The 21,723-nt window shown below is 37.5% G+C and overlaps 4 protein-coding genes across 4 annotated transcripts; all 4 read right to left on the bottom strand.

Moving 5' to 3' along the window:
• Positions 1–3: 3 nt before the first annotated feature.
• hoxd9a (homeobox D9a) lies at positions 4–4,164 on the bottom strand. Its single transcript, XM_021597214.3, has 2 exons — positions 2,362–4,164; positions 4–2,058 (listed from the first exon to the last, which is right to left on the bottom strand). Exons 1-2 carry the CDS (start codon positions 2,906–2,908, stop codon positions 1,814–1,816), a joined length of 792 nt encoding a protein of 263 aa, XP_021452889.2. The 5' UTR covers positions 2,909–4,164; the 3' UTR covers positions 4–1,813.
• A 1,837-nt stretch (positions 4,165–6,001) lies between these two features.
• On the bottom strand, positions 6,002–10,805 carry hoxd10a (homeobox D10a). The gene is made up of 2 exons (XM_021597213.3): positions 7,137–10,805; positions 6,002–6,406 (listed from the first exon to the last, which is right to left on the bottom strand). The coding sequence occupies exons 1-2, from the start codon at positions 7,870–7,872 to the stop codon at positions 6,132–6,134; spliced, it is 1,011 nt and encodes a 336-aa protein (XP_021452888.1). The 5' UTR covers positions 7,873–10,805; the 3' UTR covers positions 6,002–6,131.
• A 1,128-nt stretch (positions 10,806–11,933) lies between these two features.
• hoxd11a (homeobox D11a) lies at positions 11,934–15,207 on the bottom strand. Its single transcript, XM_021597212.3, has 2 exons — positions 13,376–15,207; positions 11,934–12,683 (listed from the first exon to the last, which is right to left on the bottom strand). Exons 1-2 carry the CDS (start codon positions 13,992–13,994, stop codon positions 12,451–12,453), a joined length of 852 nt encoding a protein of 283 aa, XP_021452887.1. The 5' UTR covers positions 13,995–15,207; the 3' UTR covers positions 11,934–12,450.
• A 2,670-nt stretch (positions 15,208–17,877) lies between these two features.
• On the bottom strand, positions 17,878–19,683 carry hoxd12a (homeobox D12a). The gene is made up of 2 exons (XM_021597211.3): positions 19,065–19,683; positions 17,878–18,838 (listed from the first exon to the last, which is right to left on the bottom strand). The coding sequence occupies exons 1-2, from the start codon at positions 19,633–19,635 to the stop codon at positions 18,600–18,602; spliced, it is 810 nt and encodes a 269-aa protein (XP_021452886.1). The 5' UTR covers positions 19,636–19,683; the 3' UTR covers positions 17,878–18,599.
• Between the last annotated feature and the right edge of the window lie 2,040 nt (positions 19,684–21,723).

Here is a 21,723-nt window from a genome sequence, read left to right as displayed (position 1 = left end):
TTAATGTGTCAATCATCATCATTTATTTTCATCAAAGTAACCAGAGCGATTACAAATTATGCATCAAAATCCAACTGTATTCTCAGATGTTTCAACACCCCCTGATAAACAATGTACGTTTTTTTCACATAAAACGCAGGGCTTTTTTTTTTTTACACACAGAACAGTAATTACATGTGACATTTCATGGAATTTCAGAAACAGGGTCTAAATCCACCCTTGCAGTGCCAATAGATCCACCGCTGTAAACGGCCTTCTATGCAGCAGTCAAAGTGAAGTTTTGCCCTCTCAATAGGAAATGCAGTTGATGAATAAACGTGACTTTCTATCCATTAGGGGGTCTGATTTCCTCTCAGTCACGAAGACAGACAATTTATCGACCAGACACCCTGTAGAAAAAAAAATGCCTGCATTTCTGTTAGTCAGCAACAGACTCAAACACCCCAAGTAAGAGTGTTTCAAAGGAGAGTGCAATTATTGCCCTGGCTCATAAACTCATTTAGACCAGACGTCTAGCCATCTATATGGGTTTATTGGACCACGTTTCTTCCTGCTTTAAAGCAATTATACGTACAGGTTGGACAATAAATTGGAAATCCGTGCAACACCTCTCCCAATCATAAATTCTTTATTACTAGTCTTTTTAAACCATGTTCATTCTCCTACTTTTCAAGTGAAGTCCAACCACCTTGTAAGCCAAATTCATACTAGGAAAACAATCCTGAAATGGTAGTTCACTACACCAAGTGGCACCTTTTAGATGTTTCATTCTGCTGACCTTAAACATTGTTTTTTTAAAGACAACGAAATGTCCAATCATTGAATCTCCAGGCTCATACAGATTAACCAAAATGAATGTATTTAAGTGAAAGAAACGTTATCATTAACCCTACGTTGCCCCTCATCAACCCATCTAATTATGTTTGCAATAAGGCGTTATTAGTCCTCCCTCTCAATTCTTACGAAGTACTGCATTGATGCGATGGGGCCTACACTAGCCCATAGCTTTATATTAAGAGTCGGCTAATACACGTTGTTGAATTGGTGTTCAGAGCGTCAGGAATAACTATATACAGCAATGCATCTCAAATTGAAATATATATATATATATATTATATATATATATATTCAAATACAATGTAGCTAGGCTAATAACAAGCATGTCTATATAGGGACAACCACTGCAAAACCACTGAGCAGAAAAGGTGATTTAAGAACAACTTAACGGTTAAATACAGCCGGAATTGGATTGTAAAAATGCAGGAATATTAGCCTATGTATGATTAAGGCTACGCCCAATAGCTTTCTTGTCTTTTTTCAAAACTAGCAACCTCAGAAAAAACACGATGACAATATCATAAATACTCAAAAACATGACCCTTTCGTTTTAAATTCTTGCCCTAGAGTAGGACAAACATACTCAGTTGGCCTCTACTTTGTTAAATCATTTCCAATTTGCGTGAGGATTCTTTCGCCGAAATATAAGCATAAATGCATCTTCTTAAAACATTCGATTTTTTTTCTAAAAGGCTACACGACTAAGAAAACTATATACGCAAGCATATTATTCCCTGGTCTCATTTTGGGCATAAATACTCGAGCTCGGGTTAATCAATAGAGTAATTCGTTTAAGACTCAACATTTACCTTGATTAAAACAAAAAAGAAAGAGCGTATTTCCGGGCATGTTGAGTCAACCTTTCCATTTGATACATCAACACAAAAATGCATAGCTTAAGCTCCAACCAACCTTTTATTCTAAGTAATCACAACAATATGATACATCAAAAGGCGAGGGACTACACCCAGTCTAGTTATAAGTGATCCTTACTGCCTCTCTCTCTGTTCATCTTTTTCATTTTCATTCTTCTGTTCTGGAACCAGATTTTGACCTGCCTTTCAGTTAAATTGAGAATTCGAGCAACTTCGTATCGTCGATCTCGTGTCAAATACATGTTGAAGAGGAATTCTTTTTCCAGTTCTAGTGTCTGATATTTCGTGTATGGACATCGCTTCTTCCTTGTTGAACGTGCATGAATCCAGTTTGCTGCAGGGTTGTCTGGAGAAGAGAGGGGACAAAGTTGAAACTCACATGAGAATAAGCAGGAAAACGAAATAAAATAGCAAATACAAGCATCTGAATGTAATTAAATACTGTATATTTGTACAAAAGACTGAATTTGTGGATATAATTATTATCACACTTTTGTGTTAAATACCCACTTTACAGCAGTGGGTCGTTTTTTTTCGGCCCGTGGTTATGAGCTAGACACTTTTATAGGTTAGTAAAACCTCCAGTTTTACACACCCAGCTCCTACAGTTCTTACGGTTGTAAATCAGGGGGCAATTCCGTTTACTTACTTGGGTCAAGTTGTTGTTGTTGTTTCTCTTCTTTAGGCTCGCTGTGACTCGACATATCACTGCCAACGCTCTCTTTTTCTGGGCATTCGGATACTCCACATGCGTAATCAGGGCCAGGGTCGACCACCGGAGTCTCTGTCTCAAAAGTGGCACTCTCAGTCCTTTTCGGTGGTAAACTTTCGGGCTTGGTTCCATAATGCCGACTGTTAGAGTGAAAGCCGGAGAAAGAAACGTTAGAAATTGGGTCTATCCAGGACCGAACATATCTGCTGTCTGCTGCGGAGAGATGGGACTGGTGGACGTAAGGATGGTAAATCCCTGACACTGCGGCAGTGGACTGCGTGTGAACAGAGGACCAAGACGCTGGGAAAACGGCTGACTTGGGTGCAAAACTGCAGGAGGAAAAATCTGCATTGTCCCCAACACCTGATGGCCTTGAGGTCGTAGTGTGCGGACCCTGGATAAAACGCGCCCCGTACACATCCTCCACTTCATGCCCCATTATAGAGTCCACATAATAGTTACTTAGAGTGCTACTGGTCGACATTTTTGGATCCCTTCGTAGTCATATAAAAGGTTACACTGTTACGGAAACCTTCCCTCTGAACAATCATAGTATTTTTGCTGGCTTAATCTTCAGGGATTGGTTACATGAATCACGTGATCATATTTACCAATACAGTGAGTAAATCAGTCCGCTGGTAACGGTAGGCCTATCTTTAATTTGCCTATTTATTCAAGAGTGCCAATAAAACCAAATGTTTGAAGAGAAAAATGTAAAACCTTAAGAAATTCTGTGTTTCTGGGCCTTTTGAATGTGCATACTTACGGTTGAGGGCGGTGCCGGACTATTTTTTTTTTTACGTCAACAGATTAATACACACATTTATTTCACAACCACCACTCAACATTGATGCCATTGCATATTATGCATGTAAACTCTTACAAGATATCGTCATAAGGTATGTCATACACTCAATGCTTGTAAAACATTTTATAGACTTCTGAGTTGTAAGTCCTCGTAAAATAAATGTAATAACATGCTGTAAAATAACGAGACACCATTTCCGCACAGACTCTGTTTTGGAATTGTTAGTTTTTATTAAACGAGGAGTCACTTTCACTAGTTTGGTTGGTCTTGTAAGTTTGAATCAGGAAGTATTATTTGTATACAAATTGTATGTATCTAAAGGAGAGCCATAGGCCTAATGTTTTTATGATCAATAAAATCTTTATGAGGTGCGTTTGATTATACATTAATGTGCCCTTAATAAAACGGACTCTTGGCGCAACAAAGTGGATCTGTGCAGAGTAATGTCTAAAAATCTAGATTTAAGAGGGCCTTTTAGGTTTTCTTACTTTTGAGAACACATAACTTCTTGATTAGGCTATTAGTCGACTCACCCCAATAGCATTGGAACTAGCCTACTTTTGCAAACTCTCATCAAGACACATATACAATGAATAGGCCTAGAAACGTAAATGACATCCATAAACCGATTTATTTAAAATCCATGGTCAGGATGGAGCAAAAACAACGAGAAAGAAGGAACAGAACCACACCGCGGTGAGCTGCCAATGAATTTGTGCTTGAACGTCATTAGGTCCATGCACGCTATAGGGACCCGCTTCGTCAGCGTTTACTCGAGAGAGCATATTATAGGTATTGTTATAAGACCGTATAAGGGCTCACATATGCTTATAACACGTTATAGAGCATTAGCCTATACCTGGATGCTTTAAGTAAAGTGTTACCAAACGAATGATGCGGCCAAGGGGGCCAATGTTAAATAAAACCATACAATCGTTGTTGTTGTTGGTGGTGGTGGTGTGTGCGTGTGTGTGTGCGTTTCAGCATTCATTCATCTGGACATGAGGGGGTGATGTGTGAGTAAAAGTGAGGCAAAGGAAAGCGGAAAATAGGAGTACCGAGTTCAAATAGTCTGCACAGATAAAGAGCTATAAACTTGGGTTGGACTGTACACAGTGGCTGAAGACAAGTCTACTAGTGGGCAAACTATATGCTATTATAAGCCTACAAAACAAAACAAACCATCTCATGACGTTTAACTGCATCAACATAAGCAACATTTTGAATCATGACAGAATGTTGCGCCAATATTTTATTTCAATTATTATTGTTTTTAATCAGAAGTAAACATTATTGTACACTATATATATATATATATATATATATATATATATATATATATATATATATATATATATATATATATATATATATATATATATATATAGATAGATAGATACATATATATATATATGTATATATATATATATATATATAGATAGATAGATACATATATATATATATGTATATATATATATATATATATATATGTACATATATATATATATATACACACACACACATATATATATAATCAGAGCCTTATATTTAGGTGGTATGGAAACAACCGTTTTGATCAATAAAGCAATTTAAATAGGCTATTGTTATAGGCCTATCCCTCTACACACTTAGAATAAATTGTTCTATATGGAAACCCTAATGAACCGTTTTTCTAAGAGTGTAGCGCATTTATAGTAGCACATATCCAGACGCCAATGGCTGTTTTGTAGGTTGATTAGGAACCTTCCCAGATCCGTGTAAATATCGTAACATGTTAGCTACATAGTTATATAGGGCATTATTGGATATTAGTCTTATTTTTGTGTATTTGAATAGAAGTAAGTATAAATGTGTATTTTGTGTATTTGAATAGGTTTTGCAGTCCACGAACGCCAGCCAATTAGAGACCTTATTCACAATCAACAGCTAAAATTACTTAACTTTACAGGCTAACTTTCTTTTTCATTACAGTCAAGTTGCTGAAAGCTAATTGAAAATAGTCCTAATAACTAATTAATGATATATATAATAATGAAAAAATAATTCAATAGATAATAACTTAAGGCCTATAAGATCATTTGAAAATAGCCGGGCCGAAATTATGTTGAGTGTAGCTTAACGCTAAAATTGAGATGCTTCATATTGGGACCCTGCACACAGGCCTAAAGATAAAATACTTATATCGTTATTAGACTTGTTTTTCTCTTACTTTTCATTTACTTTGATTCTAGCACGATAACAATTTGAAGCTACGGACCAGTCCCTATGAATTTTAACGGAACTGAAAGAACGTTAGGGCCTATAGTGTACCAATTCCAGAAATAGTGCTCTACTTTACTTTAATGTATTTCTTACACACCTGCCCGATGAAAAATCCTTGGCTTACTGCAAAACAAAACACTGAAATAAGAAATTACATTTGACAATCAATTTATTGCAGGATACATGCCACAAACATGCATAAGATGTACACTCATTTACATTGCTCACCACATTTATAATACAGAAACGTTTATAAGATTACTTACGATTCAGCTGACGGTTTGCGCTTAACTCTTAAACGAATGTTTAACTATTCAACCACTATTAATGTGCTTTCATGTCCGAAAAAAAATATCTTACAAACAAGTCACTGTGACTTCCTTAGACTCAACCAAACCAAACAGTCCAATAATGAATACCTACTATATTTTAATAATTTAAGACCTAGCCTCCTGTATGTACCCTGTGATGAAACATTCAAAATACACAATGCGTCACAATGTAAATGAGACAAAAATAGCAAATACAGTCACAGTTTCAGTGAAAAAAAACACACAAAAAAACAAGTCCAATGCTGCCACAGCACTACTTTGAAGAGAGAGGAAAGGGACAATTAAACAGGCATTTGTAAGCATGCTCACGAAAAGGTGAGATTTGAGGTAAGTTCCCGAATTCGGTTTTCCCTGCTCATTTTCTTGAGCTTCATCCTGCGGTTTTGAAACCAGATCTTGACTTGCCTGTCGGTGAGGTTGACGCCTTTACTGATCTCTAGACGGCGCTCTCGAGTCAGGTACATGTTGAATAAAAACTCCTTTTCCAATTCCAGCGTCTGGTGCTTTGTGTAGGGGCATCTTTTCTTCCTGCCGCTTTTTGCAGTCAACCAATTGCTCGTTGGAGGGTCAGTTTTGTTATCTGAAATGAAATCAAACCAACACATGTTTGAACATGGCAAAATAGGGAACTATCACAAATATGTTTTCACTAGTCACACAGCTCTGATCAGAATGATAGAACGCTTCAATTATATTGATTTGGTTTTAGCTTGTATGGGTATTATTGGTTAGTAGTCGTAACCTGCTACTACCATGTTGAAATATTACAGGCTGTAAACTCTAACTAACAACACCTGCTCTAAATTACACGAGTTTTTAGACCAAAGTAATATTTGACATGCATATTAGGCATACTGATGAAATCCACTACAATACACGTTTGTTAGAGCCTGCTGGAGTATTTCTGTATTATAATTTCGGAGGAAATTGATAATCACAACACTGAGGATGAAGATACAAAACAGACTACAAGCCTTATGTCTACTAGATGTTAATAATATGGATTACACTTAAATAAATAAATCACATTTTCCCAAATAATATTTACCCAAATATAAAATGGAATATTCTGTTTTTCTACAATCAACAAAGTAACACATACATTATAAATCTAGAAAAATATAGAAGAGAATAGACCCCAATGTAAATATGTGCGGGTCGAACAGTTTCCGGTAGCATTTTACTGCAACCTGAGTAAGGCTCTCATTAAACATTACGACTTTAGGGCTGTTTGTGTTTTATATTGGGTTTTATGATGCTGGAGCGTTCATATTACACCATGACACGATTCATCCTTGTATTGTACCTACCTTTCGCTTCCTTCTTTGGCAACTCTGGGCTGGAGACTGAAGCTTCAGTGGAGCAATTCTTCTCCTCCTGCGCGCTCGACTTTGGGTCCGGGCTTTCCGCGGGGATGGGTGTCCTGCTGATCTCCCGGTTATGCGGTATATCATCTGTTTTCTTTTCCACTTCGACAAAGGATGACAACTGCGGTTTGGGAGTAATTCTGTTGAGCTGCATCAATGTGGTGTTTGGACTCGTCATCTCGTGGCCATAGTCTTGGTGTTTCCCACTCGCGTAAGTTTGGCTCAGTCTGAAATAGCCCGGAACAGGGATCTCGGGGCCATCAACTGAACACGATTCGGGGATTATATTAGAATATACAGGGACATCGGACGAGTTGACCTTTGCTATCTTGTCTGAATACATGCAGTAATTACTCTCCTCCTTAATGTTTTGTGAAAATGTGCAATTGGGCATCTGGTTGGATGGTTGCTCTATTCTGCAAGATCTATTCGGATCTGTCCAGTTATCAATTTGAGGTATGTAAGAGTGGACATTCATGCCCATATTTTGGTGGTTGACGTCCCCTCGTTTACCGAGAGACGGCAGGAGTCCACAGGTTTGCATTCCATAAGTTCCCATTTCTGCACCGGACGGCATGTACATGTTGCTGCTGGAGTAAAAGCTGTCTGTTCTGCAAGCGCCAATCAACGAATCAACTAAAAACGTATTTGCAGCAGGAGAGCTGTTGGGAAAGGACATTTTTGGAGAAGGTTTAAAAAGGAGAGAGATGTCCTTTGTAGGCTGACATATCTAGCACAACAATCTCCGTGTTGCTCAGGATGCCTCTCTACCACATGACAAGCTCACCAATGAAATTTGAAAATGGCCTTGAGACGCAGCCTCTTTTCCCATCACATGGACGAATTGACTCATGGCTGGGAGGCAGACGTGGTCAACAGCGACACCTAGAACACGGACTTGAAATTGATTCCAAGACTGACAAAGGACATCTTGAACATTTAGCCTGTTCTCTTTGCTTGGCATGAAACAAAATCAAAGCTGATGTGCATGGTCTTAACCTGAAAATAATGTACAGTTGCATCAAGCTCCAATGGCCATACCTTGACAACTTTGAACACCTTTAACACCATTTAAGTTCACGACTAATAGGTACTCTACTCACTTTTATCGGCTGTAGAACTACTAAAGCCAATCCTTTGACATTAACTAAAAATAATGACGGTGTAGTGATCGAAATCTAATCCTAACTGGATAGAAAAATCCATTTACAGGAGGTAATTAAACAATTACAACCAAAATTAAAAACAAATATGACTATAATAGGCCTATATTTTTTTGTTGTCGTTGAATTCTTAATTAAACAGCGTCTGGTTTAAGTAGGATGTTATTCTCTCAAAGTGAAAATGCAAGGAAAGCCTACACAAAGGTGATATCGATTACCCGGTTCTAATTTTTTCAGAACAATTGTAATAGCCTTTGAATGCCTGCTCTGGGTATGGCGCACTTAGTTTCTTTGTGACCTATATGACGGAATAGGAAAGTAATGCATTTTAATAACAATCCACGACAGCGCTAAACACACACCTTTTCTCAATTCAGCATCTCACATCGGTTTAGCAGGTCCACGTTTTCAAATAGGTAGACGATGTGGATTTTTTTTACCCAGAGAAATAGCAATACATTCACCAATCAACAAGTATACAGAAACAGATTATTTGCAGAATACGAATACTAATTGTATTTAGAGGACGCCATTAATGACACTCTGAATAGGCCTACCTCAATGAGCCAAGTTTGTGCACGTAGATTACTAAACAAAATAAATATGCGAGGAAAATATCAGCATATAGATTATATCTAATAGGCTATATATTTATTTGTGGCCTATGTACATTTGTTTCTTGATGTTTCCTGAAATTTAAGCATCGATTTTTGTAAATGAACCTATGATAGCCTCCATACCTGTAAATTAACCCAAATACATGCATGCACGCGTAAGGGGAGCATTGTTTTTTAAACATGATTTCAACAATGAGAGCGCACATCCAAGGACGTCCAACAACAGCCTAGCCCTACGTCTGAAGCTTAACCTTCAAGGTTGTAGGCCAAAAACAATGCTTCAGGTCAACCCTAATATGAAGATGCTTCAAATGCCCTTTTGAGAAATCTAACATATAAGCTCGATCGAAAGAAGAGTGCGAAAGATGACAATATAAGGAATTAATTACAAGTGCGATATATAGGTGTAGGCTGCTCCAATATATGTCTAAATGAACAATAGCCTCAAATAGAATTTGCTCTCCAAAATATGTTTTAAGTTATACATGTCCTATACGGATATACATGCCAAATGGTAAATTACGCAAAAAAAAATGCAGACATACAATATGCTTCTATTAAACATAGAAAATGAACAACTCACGTTTTAGGATACGTTACGAATTCACCAGTGTGCCATGTGTGGTTTTTAACTTCAGGAATACAACATCAAAACCATCCAGGTGTTCTGACCGTGATTACAGGGCATTTAATAATTAAGCAAATAATTCCGTAAAATACAAACCCATTGGTCTATTCAACATTTTAGGTTTACACATCCCATTTTAAATCATCCTTTTGCCCTATCAGGTAACATCGGTTGAAATGATTAGACATCATATTTACTAGATAAGGCTTAGCGGCCGTCCAAATCAAAATACCTAGTTTAATGCATCGATAATGCACACGACAATTTCAGTCTAACCAGGGTTGATTGAGGAATCCAGAGAGGTCATGTGCCTTATTCCATCATGTAACAAGTATTTAAGTACTTTAGGGTTTCCTTGGAATGGAAACTAAGTTTAACCCAGCATTATTTCAAGTCATGTCCAATATATGCCAGGGTCAAGTTGGACTTGGTGTCTCCTATAGGCCTATGATATACAAATCCACATAGTTAAGGCTACTGTTTAATCCACTTTAAAATGGTGGCGTTAGGAACAGTGATGGTGCCCCTTTGATTGCAATGCATGGAATGCATGAACGAAACACAGTCTGCTTGTGTTTTAATTTTAATTTGAATTAAGCTACGTTTACCAGAAGGAAGTCAAGTCAAAAAAGACAGCCAGATCACTGAACGTATGCTACATTATATCACCAAACCACAAACAAGAACATTTACAAGCCTTTCAATAATATTCCAGACCACAGCTGTAATTCAACCTATGTGTGTTTTCATGAACAAACTCAGACCGAAACTTGCTACACGTCTGCCCTCGTGTGGTTAGAATAGGAACGAGCAGTCTGCACATTTGTCTGCACAAATGTTTCTTCCCCAACTAGGCTTTCTTGAACCAAAAACCCAATAAAAATGTTAAATCAAAAGACTGACTGATATGTGTGTGTTTGCGACTTATTTCCTACAGCTAGGAGCACAATTCGAATGATCAGATACACTAACATGTCCAACATGCCTATTAGACCACCTGGGCCTACATTTTTCAGCGGAAAGAAAATCATTGCGCGATGCTAAAAGTGAAAAAAATCACTGGTCACAGAAATATTTAGGCTTATTTAGGATGACACACTGGTCGACCGGTTCACTTTTAGTACACTACAGTGCACTGCCTTACTTTGTTAAATTCTAACACACGAGGGACCTATCCGTGGATTCGAATTAAACCCTTGATTATGACACATATTTTTGGTTTCAGTGTTGTTACTTAAGCTAAACTATATTATACTCTTGTAAGAATGTAGAAGTCGTGTGTAATGCTACCACATCAGAAGATTGCGGATGATTTCATGAATATTGCATTAGGCTAAATGTAATGCAACATCTTAATTGGTTAGTATGTAGAAGATAGTTGTCAACTTCAAACCAGAAACTGTATCGCTGTATCTGCTTACTTTTCATACAGGAAAACTCACTGCTTCGCAGCCATATTGGAATCCTACTGCAATGCAGATATCATTCAGGAGGCGTCGTTTTTCAAGACATCAGCCAAAAGGCGCCAATAGCCTAATTATTAATAAATAAGTGATAGGTGACGACATTGAAGTTATACGGGAAATTCAAAGGCAGGGAAGAACATTTATTAATTCAATTAACAATAGGCTATTTGATACAAATAATTAAAACAATTATAATAAATACACCACTTTTTTAAAGCTGCCAAATCAAATCATAGGCCTTGTACGTATGGGTTTTCTTCGCTTTTATGGTCTTGCCAATTGAAGTTAAATATGAAAAATATATACTATAAATGCTTATATAAAGTAATAGATCGTTTTGATCGTGAACATTTTGCGTTCCTTTAAATGCAATAGCCTGACAAGTAAACAGTAGCCTACTGCATTCTTCTAGACTATTTTGTGGTAGGGCCGCATTTGGAGTGGCCAGAGGGTCCAATAGCCCCCAATTTAGACATTTACAGCTAGTTTTTAGTATACTGTCTAGACGGTTCAAGGTTTAGAAAACCGCCTAAGTGTAAGGACAAAATAAAGGGAATAAAAGGTATAGTCTAAACTTTGAAGTTGAAGCAAGTAAGAGGCGCTACTGCTTGGCTATAATAACAGGAAATTCACTGTATAGTCCTGTGGCCTACTGATATAACTACTAGTGCCAGTGCAATTGGTAATTTACAAATTTATCAGATTGCTTTGACAAGAGCATCCCTATAGTAGAGTATGAAAAACCTTGTTGAATTGTATGAAATTATGCATAACTTTTTTTCTATGCCAAATGTGGATCCTGACCAAAGTTATACGAAATTAGTTCGTTGTGATTGCAATTACATGAGGTAACGCATAACTACATTTGCCATGTGTACTTTATTTTGATATCACATAACCACAATATACATCACATGCTTCTACTAAATGCATACATAATTCTACTATTATAAATTACTGTTTGTAGTCTACTTGACTGATTAATCTACTCAAAGTACGCGTTGCTTACTGCAATATTTTAGAATCCACCAAACGCTACCATGTAAACTTAAATAAATAAAAAAGATATGCATAGCCTAGAGATTATAATTAATTAGTATAATGATATACAAATGGACATTATGACGAGGTCTCCTGGAGGATTTCTTCACTAGATTGAATCTTATTTTAAATAACAGGATTCATGTGTTCATTGAGGTAAGTATTTATGTGACAAATGCCAAGAGCCTTGCATAGATAGATCCAGCCTGTTTGCAATGTTCATTATGCTGTGAGGTGTTTCACCTTCTGTTGTTTAGATAGATTATGAGATGTCCCCCAAAAAACTCTTTATTCAATCTGTTGTGAAGCATTTAGCAACTATTGACTCCAAATGCGTAGGGTTCAGAATAAGGGATTCCCAGTGAAATACTGAAGCCGGTCCCGGTTGAGCTTTTTCTCTTTCATTCTTCTGTTCTGGAACCAAATCTTCACCTGTCGATCTGTCAGGTTTAACATCCTTGACAACTGGAGCCGCTTCTCCTTGTTTATGTACACATTGAAAAAGAATTCTCGTTCAAGTTCTCGGATCTGGTATTTGGAGTAGGGGCATCTCTTTTTTCTGGACTTTGAAGAACCTAAACAAAGACCAAACACTTTATTTACTACAAACATGTAGTACAATGTAGTTCAGATCAAAGTTGGCTCAATGATAGTCAATAAAGAACATAATTAACAAGTTAGCCGAGTAAAAAGATCATCGTCCCGCATGCATCCACACATGCATGCATCCACACACAGATATGCTCGTGCACGCGCGAGTGAGCGCGCGCGCATACACACACACACACACACACACACACGCACACACGTTGAGTCCATGTCTGTCCTACACGGTTATTCTCGAAGTTATAGGTAAACCATTATAATGCAGCCAAAGAAAACCTATTCACATAGCCTAGGCCTGTAGCCTACGTAGGCTATCCTCTATCTCGAATATTGCAGCATTGCCTACCTCTCTGTTTATATCATTATTTTATTACTTTGTAAATGCATTGTCATAAACAAATAGGCCTAATAAACATGCTTGCATTGTAATTTACACCATGCAAGCGAATCAGAGAACTTTAATTAAATCAGAAAACACAACACATCCGAAATATTGCAGTACAGCTCACCTTAACTGCTTTCCCATCGTAAATATTTTAACAACAGAAAAGTAAATCCTATTGGGGTATATAAAACCTTTGCATGCTTATAAAGGGGCACATAAAATCGGACCGACAAAAGTAGTGGACTTACTATAACCCCATTTAATGCTTGTACCTACTTGGGCCGTTGTTCTTGTCCCCAGCGCAGTTTGATATCGAATAATCATCTTCGTCTATGTCCTCAGTTGGGTCTCGTATAGACTCCTCAGATGTAGGCCTATCTGAAGTCTGTTTATTACACGCAGCATCTCCGGGGAGACTGGAGTGTGTCTTTTGTTTTGAGTCGTCAGGGTTGGGCTTCTCAGAGTTAACAGTCTCTAAGAACTGATCGAACCCTTGTGGAAGAACCCCATTTCGGCCGACATTTGTGAAGAAATTGCATGGCGAGCTCGTACCGCCGTGATGGCCGTACAAGGAATCATTTTTGAATATCATTTCCGCCCTGTTCGACGACTGGATTAAGTCTCGGTGCATTATCTCGTCCGTTGAGTAGTAAGAAGCGTAATTGCCCCTGTAATGCCATTTGTTTGAGTGATCCAGTCCATAGTCTCTGAAAGACACTTCCCGAACAGGTTGGACTTGAGCTATGTTGGAAGAATAAGGAAAATTTATTTGACACGAAGTAGTCTGGGGTAAAAACGAGGAGACTGAAGAAAAATCAGGCGCCGAAACGTAATATGTACAACTCGGTAAATACATATTTGACGCACAGTTGCCACGCTCATCGTACTCCGCCATCTCTCCCCTTCACCCTTTTGCTATAGCGAAATAGAATTGGCAGCTTGAGTGTGTTAAACTTTGTCTATCTATTGCACCATAGGCGCGTGGAAAGGACCCGCGAGGGAGAAAAAATCGGAAACGTAGGCTGACGTGCAATTCATCTTTATCGATTCTCGAGGTAATTGTGTCATGTGATCCGGTTAAGGAATTACCATATATCAATATCAGTCATTAAGAACTGTCTAGAGCAACTCATGTGAGCGCACACGAGAGTTCATTGGTTGCCTGGATTCAGAAGCAACTCCTATGTAGATCTGCGCTCGCCCTCCAAAATAGACATTACTAAACAATCCCTGAGATATTTCATCAATGGGTTATTGCAATAGAATTCGAGTTATAGAATGGCAAACCCACAACTTTGTATGTATTCCATGCAAGCCCGATATGTGCGCACTATTATGAAAGTATGACATTTATGCATCATGGTAGTTGAATACATATTAAGAAATACTTGTAGTTGACCTCCCCTTGGAGTCCAAGTTAAAGGGCACAGAATGTTCCCTCGAGCACAGTCTACTTTGCATCCAATACTATACTCACAATCTTAACATTAGCCTACAATTACGCACAAGTTACGCGCGTAATAACTTGGACGGATAGATAAAACAAAAGTACATTTTTAACGCTCGTGCCTCAACAATACAAACAAATACACAAAATGCACCAAAACAAACTTCACAAACCTAATCTCAAATTATATTTCATAATCCACATAGGATACCAAACACACAGAAAAGGTGAAAGGTAGAAAATAAAAACATGAAGAGAACGAAAACAAGAAAGAGAGACATATAAAGACAACTTAATTATTGAGAAAGATTAGGACTAAGAGGGGGAAATATACTTTTCTGATTTCAATATCAACTATATTTTGACTCGCTTCCATTATATTTCCAGGCCCTATATTGTCTCCGAGCATTCATATTTTTTGTATTTTCCGATTTCAGAAACATATCCAGGCCTGAAAAAGGGATACATGGATTTTTTTTACCTGGTTGTTCGCCCCAAATCCAGAATCGTTCATTTTCCTCGTACATATGTAATTAGTGGTTGTCCGGATAAGATCTTCCAAAACGTAAATTAAAAATAGAAGCGTCATCAGCATGATTGGCTGCAGGAAGGCTTTGCACTGCCAAGTACAAAACATCTCTGCTGGCTTTGACCGTCTGCGGTCTGAGACGATGTGCACCAAGCAATCACCAATAACGTCGGCACTCAAATCATTTTATTGCACAGACAAAAGGAAGTGTTCTAGTTTAAGTGTATCTTGTAGCTGTTGGAGGAAAAACACTATGGTGGGTGGCGATTACTTTGTGCTTTAGACATTTTGAAACCGTAGCCTGAGAAATGTCTAGCCTATTTTCAACAGTATTTTAGAAGATAGTCTACAGGAGTTTCATTTTCAAGTTGCGCAATTTTTCACTTTACGCATAGAAATACATATGCCTATTAAATAATATAAATAACGTGAAAGGGAAGTAAACAGTATAGCATTCAAATCCCTAACTAATTAGATCTCTAATTATTTGCACGGATAAAAATCTACACAAAAAAAATCTACGTTTCTTTCGACAGGCCCAGGTTTATTTTGTAGTTGAACAGGAACACAATACTGAATTATTTTTTTGGGGCGCTAAAAGTAACAAGTTATATATTTAGATCCTCAAACACACACGAAAATCATAGTAGGCTATAGCATATATAAATAACCCCGAGAACAATAATAACACATGATGTTTGAGCGTTGCTGTTTGGACTGAAAAATTTGGCCCAAATGCAAATGTTTTTGCAATGACACGTTTTCCATTCAGTCTCCCCGAAATGCGTTTAGCTCGTGTTATTTTTCTAGATATTGTACTACAGTAAATTATCATTATTTCTATTAATCTTCCAGTGAAAAATAAACCGTGAAACACACGAGTTAATACAATGTTAAAAAGTAATTACGCACAAATGACCCAGAAAGAATTTCCAAAAACTGGGAGCTACACAAAGAGCAGAGAGTACTGTACATGCTACCCATGTACTAACTATATCAAAACAACATGATCTAGTCCTATACTACCAACAGTAGCATAATGCAAAAGAGATTGCATTGGCAATGAATACAGGTTGGTTGACAACGCAACAATGAGTAACCTGCAAAACGGTCCTTGTAGACAAAATGGGCGATTTGGGCCTTGTTTTCACGCCCGTCTCATGCGGATGTGTCATCAAATAGATGGATTCCTTCTTGCAAATACCACGTCTTTAAAGCACACAAAAACAAAAATCATTTGATTGTTGTTGTTTTCATGCCAAAATGAGTTTGTGTGCGTATTTTGCAACGCAAGATTACACACTAACTTGACCTTAACTTTGTTTTGGCGCCCTCCTATCTTGAGAGCATGAGCAGACGTCATCTGGCATAAAAATACCTTGCTGGACCAAAAAGCCACCCCATTCCCCTTTGATCGCATTAAAACAATGGGATTGTAAACTAGCAAATATGATTTCAGAGTCATAAGGTAAATAACGGAACATTAACAACAAATGTTTAGCTGTAGGCCATTCTGAAGCATTTCAAGAGCTTGTGTGCTTTGGGAATAATGCTAGATTGTTTATAACAGTTAGGCCTATAGCCTCCTGCGTCCCTGAATATATCCAGTGATGTAAAGCACTCAAGTAAAACTACTTACTACTTAAGTAGTTTTGGGAGGTATCTTTACTTTACTATTTATATTTGTAACAACTTTTACTCCGCTACATTCGTAAAAAACTGATGTAGGTTTTACTCCATACATTTTCCCCGACACTCAAAAGCAGTCCTTACATTTCGAATGCTTTGAAGGATCTGATATGGCAGACTCTTTAAAAACAAATGCTTAATTTGTAGATGATGTCTGAGTTTTGAAGTGTGCCCCTGGCTACAAGTAAACTAGAAAAAAAAGAAAATCGTCCCATCTGGTTTCCTTAATATAAGGAATTTTAAATTATTTATACTTTTACTTTTGATAGTTAAGTATATTTGAGCAATTTCATTTACTTTTTATACTTAAGTAGGCTATATTTAAAACCAAATAGTCTACTTTTAGAATTTTACTCAAGTAGTATTTTACTGGGGGACTTTCACTTGGGTCATTTTCTATTGAGGTATCTTTACTTTTACTCAAGTGGTATTTTTTCCACCACTGAATATATCCTACAAGTTACTCCCTCGAAAACCCCAAAACCATTTATACATTTAACAATCAATGAATTCGTGTAAGGTAGGCTATTAAATTGAATATTTACAAGCAAACAAAGCGGCAAAGGTCATAGGCTAAGGAGTGAGAGCGATCATATTCAGTAAGTAGTCAATTCCTGTAGGTCTGTTTCGGGAATAGCCTAGCCTATATGTGTCGATGTGCCGCTTGAATAAATAGATAATACAAACATGTAATCGTAGCAGTAGGTACTGCGGTATACTAAGTGGAATCCACATAGGCCTAACTATGCAGTAAATGCTACCCTACGTGGACGTGCTGGACAGATATGATGAAATTGCACCACAAGTGTTATAGTGGCATTTTGAGCAATGTATGTAGCCTCAAATGTCAACACAAATGTGCACATGTACCTGCATATACATGTACACCAAGTCGTCATGGAATTGTATGCATTGATGTAAAATATGTAGCTTTTCGATATAACGTCGATACCAATATCACACGTGATATGTGCCAGTAAACTGTTCTAATTATTCATAAACTGGACCCCCAATGCAGTTATAGGCCTACAGAGCCACCCAAGCGCCTTGAATGCAGCAGAAAAATGGAGGCTGCGTTATGCACCATTATGCAAACTCGAACACACCAAAAAATAAGACAAAAACACATTTATTGTGTTGAATTAGATAGACATGCAAACACATTTAAAAAATAATAATAATCCAAAACACATTTCACGGTTCATTTTTCCACCGACAAAAAACACGAACTTGAGCTTGGACGAGCAATTGTGAAGGCCTCGTAGAAGGACTGATCACAGATATGAGCAATATACATTTCTAACCGTATAATCATGGTGTATTTCGTCAATACAATAAGCCTACATAACTTATACATGTATTAAGATTCAATTATAAATAACATTCATAGCCCAGAAACAAATTTAAAAAATGAACGCTTGCATAGCCTGCCTATATTAAAAACAATCATCCATTGACATTGCCATACCTTATTATACGCTCAGATATAGTGTGTGAGTCGTTGAATAAAATCATTAGGCCAAGAAGTATCCTATTGACCTAAATCGCATGCTTTACAAACACTCAAACACAAGTTCAATACGTGACTTTCAGAAAATAAATAATGCTTTCTTCATCACCAACTACCTAATAATACAAGGCCAATAGTAACAACAATTCACAAGCTCAGTTGTTTGTATAACCATCCAAAATATACAATAAATCGTTCTTAAAATAAAAATAAATGATAGGCCTATAACTATATTGCCAAGATCAGTGGCTCAGGACAGAGGATTGAAGTGGCTGCGCTTGTCTGAACCGAAGCCACACGAGGTCATTATCAAGACCCAAGGCTCTCAGTACATGGAAAATGCATGGTCACGCATCATCAGCCTCTTCTTTTTCATTCTGCGGTTCTGAAACCATATTTTGACTTGTTGATCACTCAAGTCCAGTCTTTCAGAGAGTTCCTTCCTTTTTTGCCTGTTTATGAACTCGTTCATCATATATTCGTTCTCAAGTTCAGCAAGCTGTGGCTTTGTGTATGGTTTTCTCTTCTTTCTGGGTTTCACTTGTGAAGAGCACCAGGGTGCATCTGGAGAAAGAAAAGAAACAGTCCTTAGCAACTTGTGGATACACTTGTGGATCTCCCACACTTGGTAAAAAAAAACTAAATTCTATTTTCGAGAATCCAGAAGCATGCAGGCATGGTCTGCAATTATCATTGTGTAAACATCAAATATAACAAAACAATAACTATGATTTGGAGGTGAAATAAATAGTCTCGACATACAGTTTAGAAACCGTTAGAAGTATCTTACCATGAGAAAATGACGCCCTGGCACCTGCATTACTTGAAGATGGTTGAATTGTGGGAATTGAATGGGCCGACTGCTTGAAGCCGGCGGCACTTGCCTGGTTGGTGGGATTCAGTTCGTGTTGTGCCCCGGAATTATGTGACCGTCTATCCAAGTTCGAAAATTCATATTTTGAGCTACCGAAATTGATAACTCCATGTTCACCAGAAAAGGCCTGCGCATGTCTAGCAGGTTCTTCTGGCTTGTGGTTTACATCCTGAAAGTAGTATTTATTGGACTCGTCAAGTGGTCCCTTGTTGTGGTTGTTGGGATTAGTATTTACAGGGACTGAATTTGATAGAAACGGCGGAGAGTAGCCACTGAAGGCGCGGCTCTGAGGCGGAGATGTGCACGAACTTGGGGAAGTCCACGGGAGCGAGCACACCTCTCGCCTGTTGTAGGAAATCTGATGCAGCCCAGAGAGATGAGCTCCATTGCCCCGCAGGTTGGAAAAATATAACGACTCCGGGGTAGGAAAATTCAACAAAGAACCAACATAGCCAGAATTCAGAAGATTGCGCTCACACATTTCCATGGAGCTCTCTCAAACGCTTCTTACAACCCTTTTTAGAGACTCCTAATGAATAAAGGGAAGGTAATTGTTGATTTGCTCATACAGTGTCACGTGATATGCAAAACATGTTGTTCAGTCCCACCCTTGGCCTTAATACTGCAAGGCAAGATATTCCATAAGGTAATGTTATGCAAGAGTAAAATAAAAAATACATAGCCTATATGAGAAATACAAATGGGAGTGTTATTCTCGTAGAGAAATGATATACAGTATCGTCAAATGGAAAGGTGTTGGTTAGATGGCTCTATCAAAATCAAAGAGATCGTTTTCAATGCCAATATATTATTAGAAGGTACTGTTGCTAGGTTGCTGAACTATGATGATACTGATTATTGTTATAATTGAAAAACAATTGACTATATGTTCAATGCAAGACAATGTAATTTACGCAAAACATGCTCAAGTTGAGAGATGATATAGCTAGCTAGGCTGGTCTATGTGAAGTGACTAAGATTTAGCTACAATTATAAGGCAGCAGTGTAAACAAAAACTTTCGATAAAATAACCAAGATTAACATAGACATATGGATAGTTTTCTGTGAAGGCTATTCCTAAAACGATCTATAGGGCTCACAAGTCATTGACCACCACTATATTATAGGCTATGCGGTATTGTTTTTTTCATACAATCTCAAAGCCATAATACTAATTCTACTAACGAACGATTCTTCCCCTGTTCACAACTCATTGATATAGGTCTATATACCCCTCTACAGTTTAGTAACAGTTTAGTGTATTGAAAAGTAACACACAAAAAATAGGCCTGCAATGGTTCAAACAAAACGGTAGCCTCGCATAGGCCTACCTTTAAATGAATTGCTTCTGAGAAGACCATAGTATAATAAGGAACGAATAACTAACTATATTGGAAATAATAATAGATAGCCTACTATAGTCTTATTTAGCCTACCCTTTGTGCCATCTAAAAAATACAAATTATTTTGGGGCCTATACGCTATGATTAATTTTTTAGAAATGAAAAATTATATGAACGGATTTTTTGTTCACACTTTCAGGCTATTATCTCTTGACATATAGGCTACAGTAAAGACATTTCCCTTTTTATACTTTTAATTTACAACCCTGGTTATAAATATGTAAGCAACTGGATTAGACTAGACTGCATAAATATATATTGTTATCAATTTCACAAGATAAATTACTAGCTTCCCGATTCCTATAATATCGATATTAGCATAGCATACTCTAAACTGTTGTTTTCATACTGGCCCTTGACACATATCTAGATCAGTCATCTTACCTAGCTAGGCTAACTAATACTTATCCTTTAGTTTTCCCAGCAAAGCTAGACAGTCAGGATCTTCGGACTCGAGAAATGACATTTGTAAACGCTCCGTCTCCGGAAAGAAAGGCGACAGCGTGGCCTCCCATCTTTTACGAGTCTAGTAAATTTAAGAATACCCTAAAACGACATTCTTTTTAGCCACTCATAGAAACTAAGGACCAAAATATATTGTACGCATATTGCAAAAACCAACGTTTTACTGAAACCGTTTAATATTGGTATAGTTCAAGGTCAATGTCCAGAGAGCTCAGATTAAGCAAAAACAAGTCCAAGTGCATGTTTGGTGTAGTTTCTTGGCAGAGGCGATTGTTCGCGGATTACAACAAAGAATCGCCTCTGATGTCCTTTCTTGAAAGATAATGCATGCAACTTTTGATGTGGGTGGATCACTCCGTAAGATAATAGCCAACAGCACTAAAAACTTAAGTTCAGACGTATGTTTTATATGAACTCTAGTCGTTTTCTGTGCCTCGGTGGGTGGGTGAATGTTACGCTCACACCAAATGGTAGGTTGTTATATTTTCATTAAAAATGTCCCCAAACCGACTATGATTTTTCAGCATATAGAATATAACGATTTTCAATCAACTTGTTAATTTTATTCGCAATAAAATTGTTTTTCAATTCAGTTATTTGTTTTAAAGAAAATCCCTCTTGTGGAGAAATTGCGTGCTGAAACCAGTAGATGGCGAAACAAGTCCATGAATAGTTGCAATTGTATCATTCATTCCTTTGAGTGAGAG

Source organism: Oncorhynchus mykiss, chromosome 3 (genome assembly GCF_057628025.1).
Source record: "Oncorhynchus mykiss isolate SJ-2025 chromosome 3, ASM5762802v1, whole genome shotgun sequence".
NCBI classification, from domain to species: Eukaryota; Metazoa; Chordata; class Actinopteri; order Salmoniformes; family Salmonidae; genus Oncorhynchus; species Oncorhynchus mykiss.
Note: the sequence above shows the minus strand (reverse complement) of the source record. Positions and strands in the feature narration are given on the sequence as shown.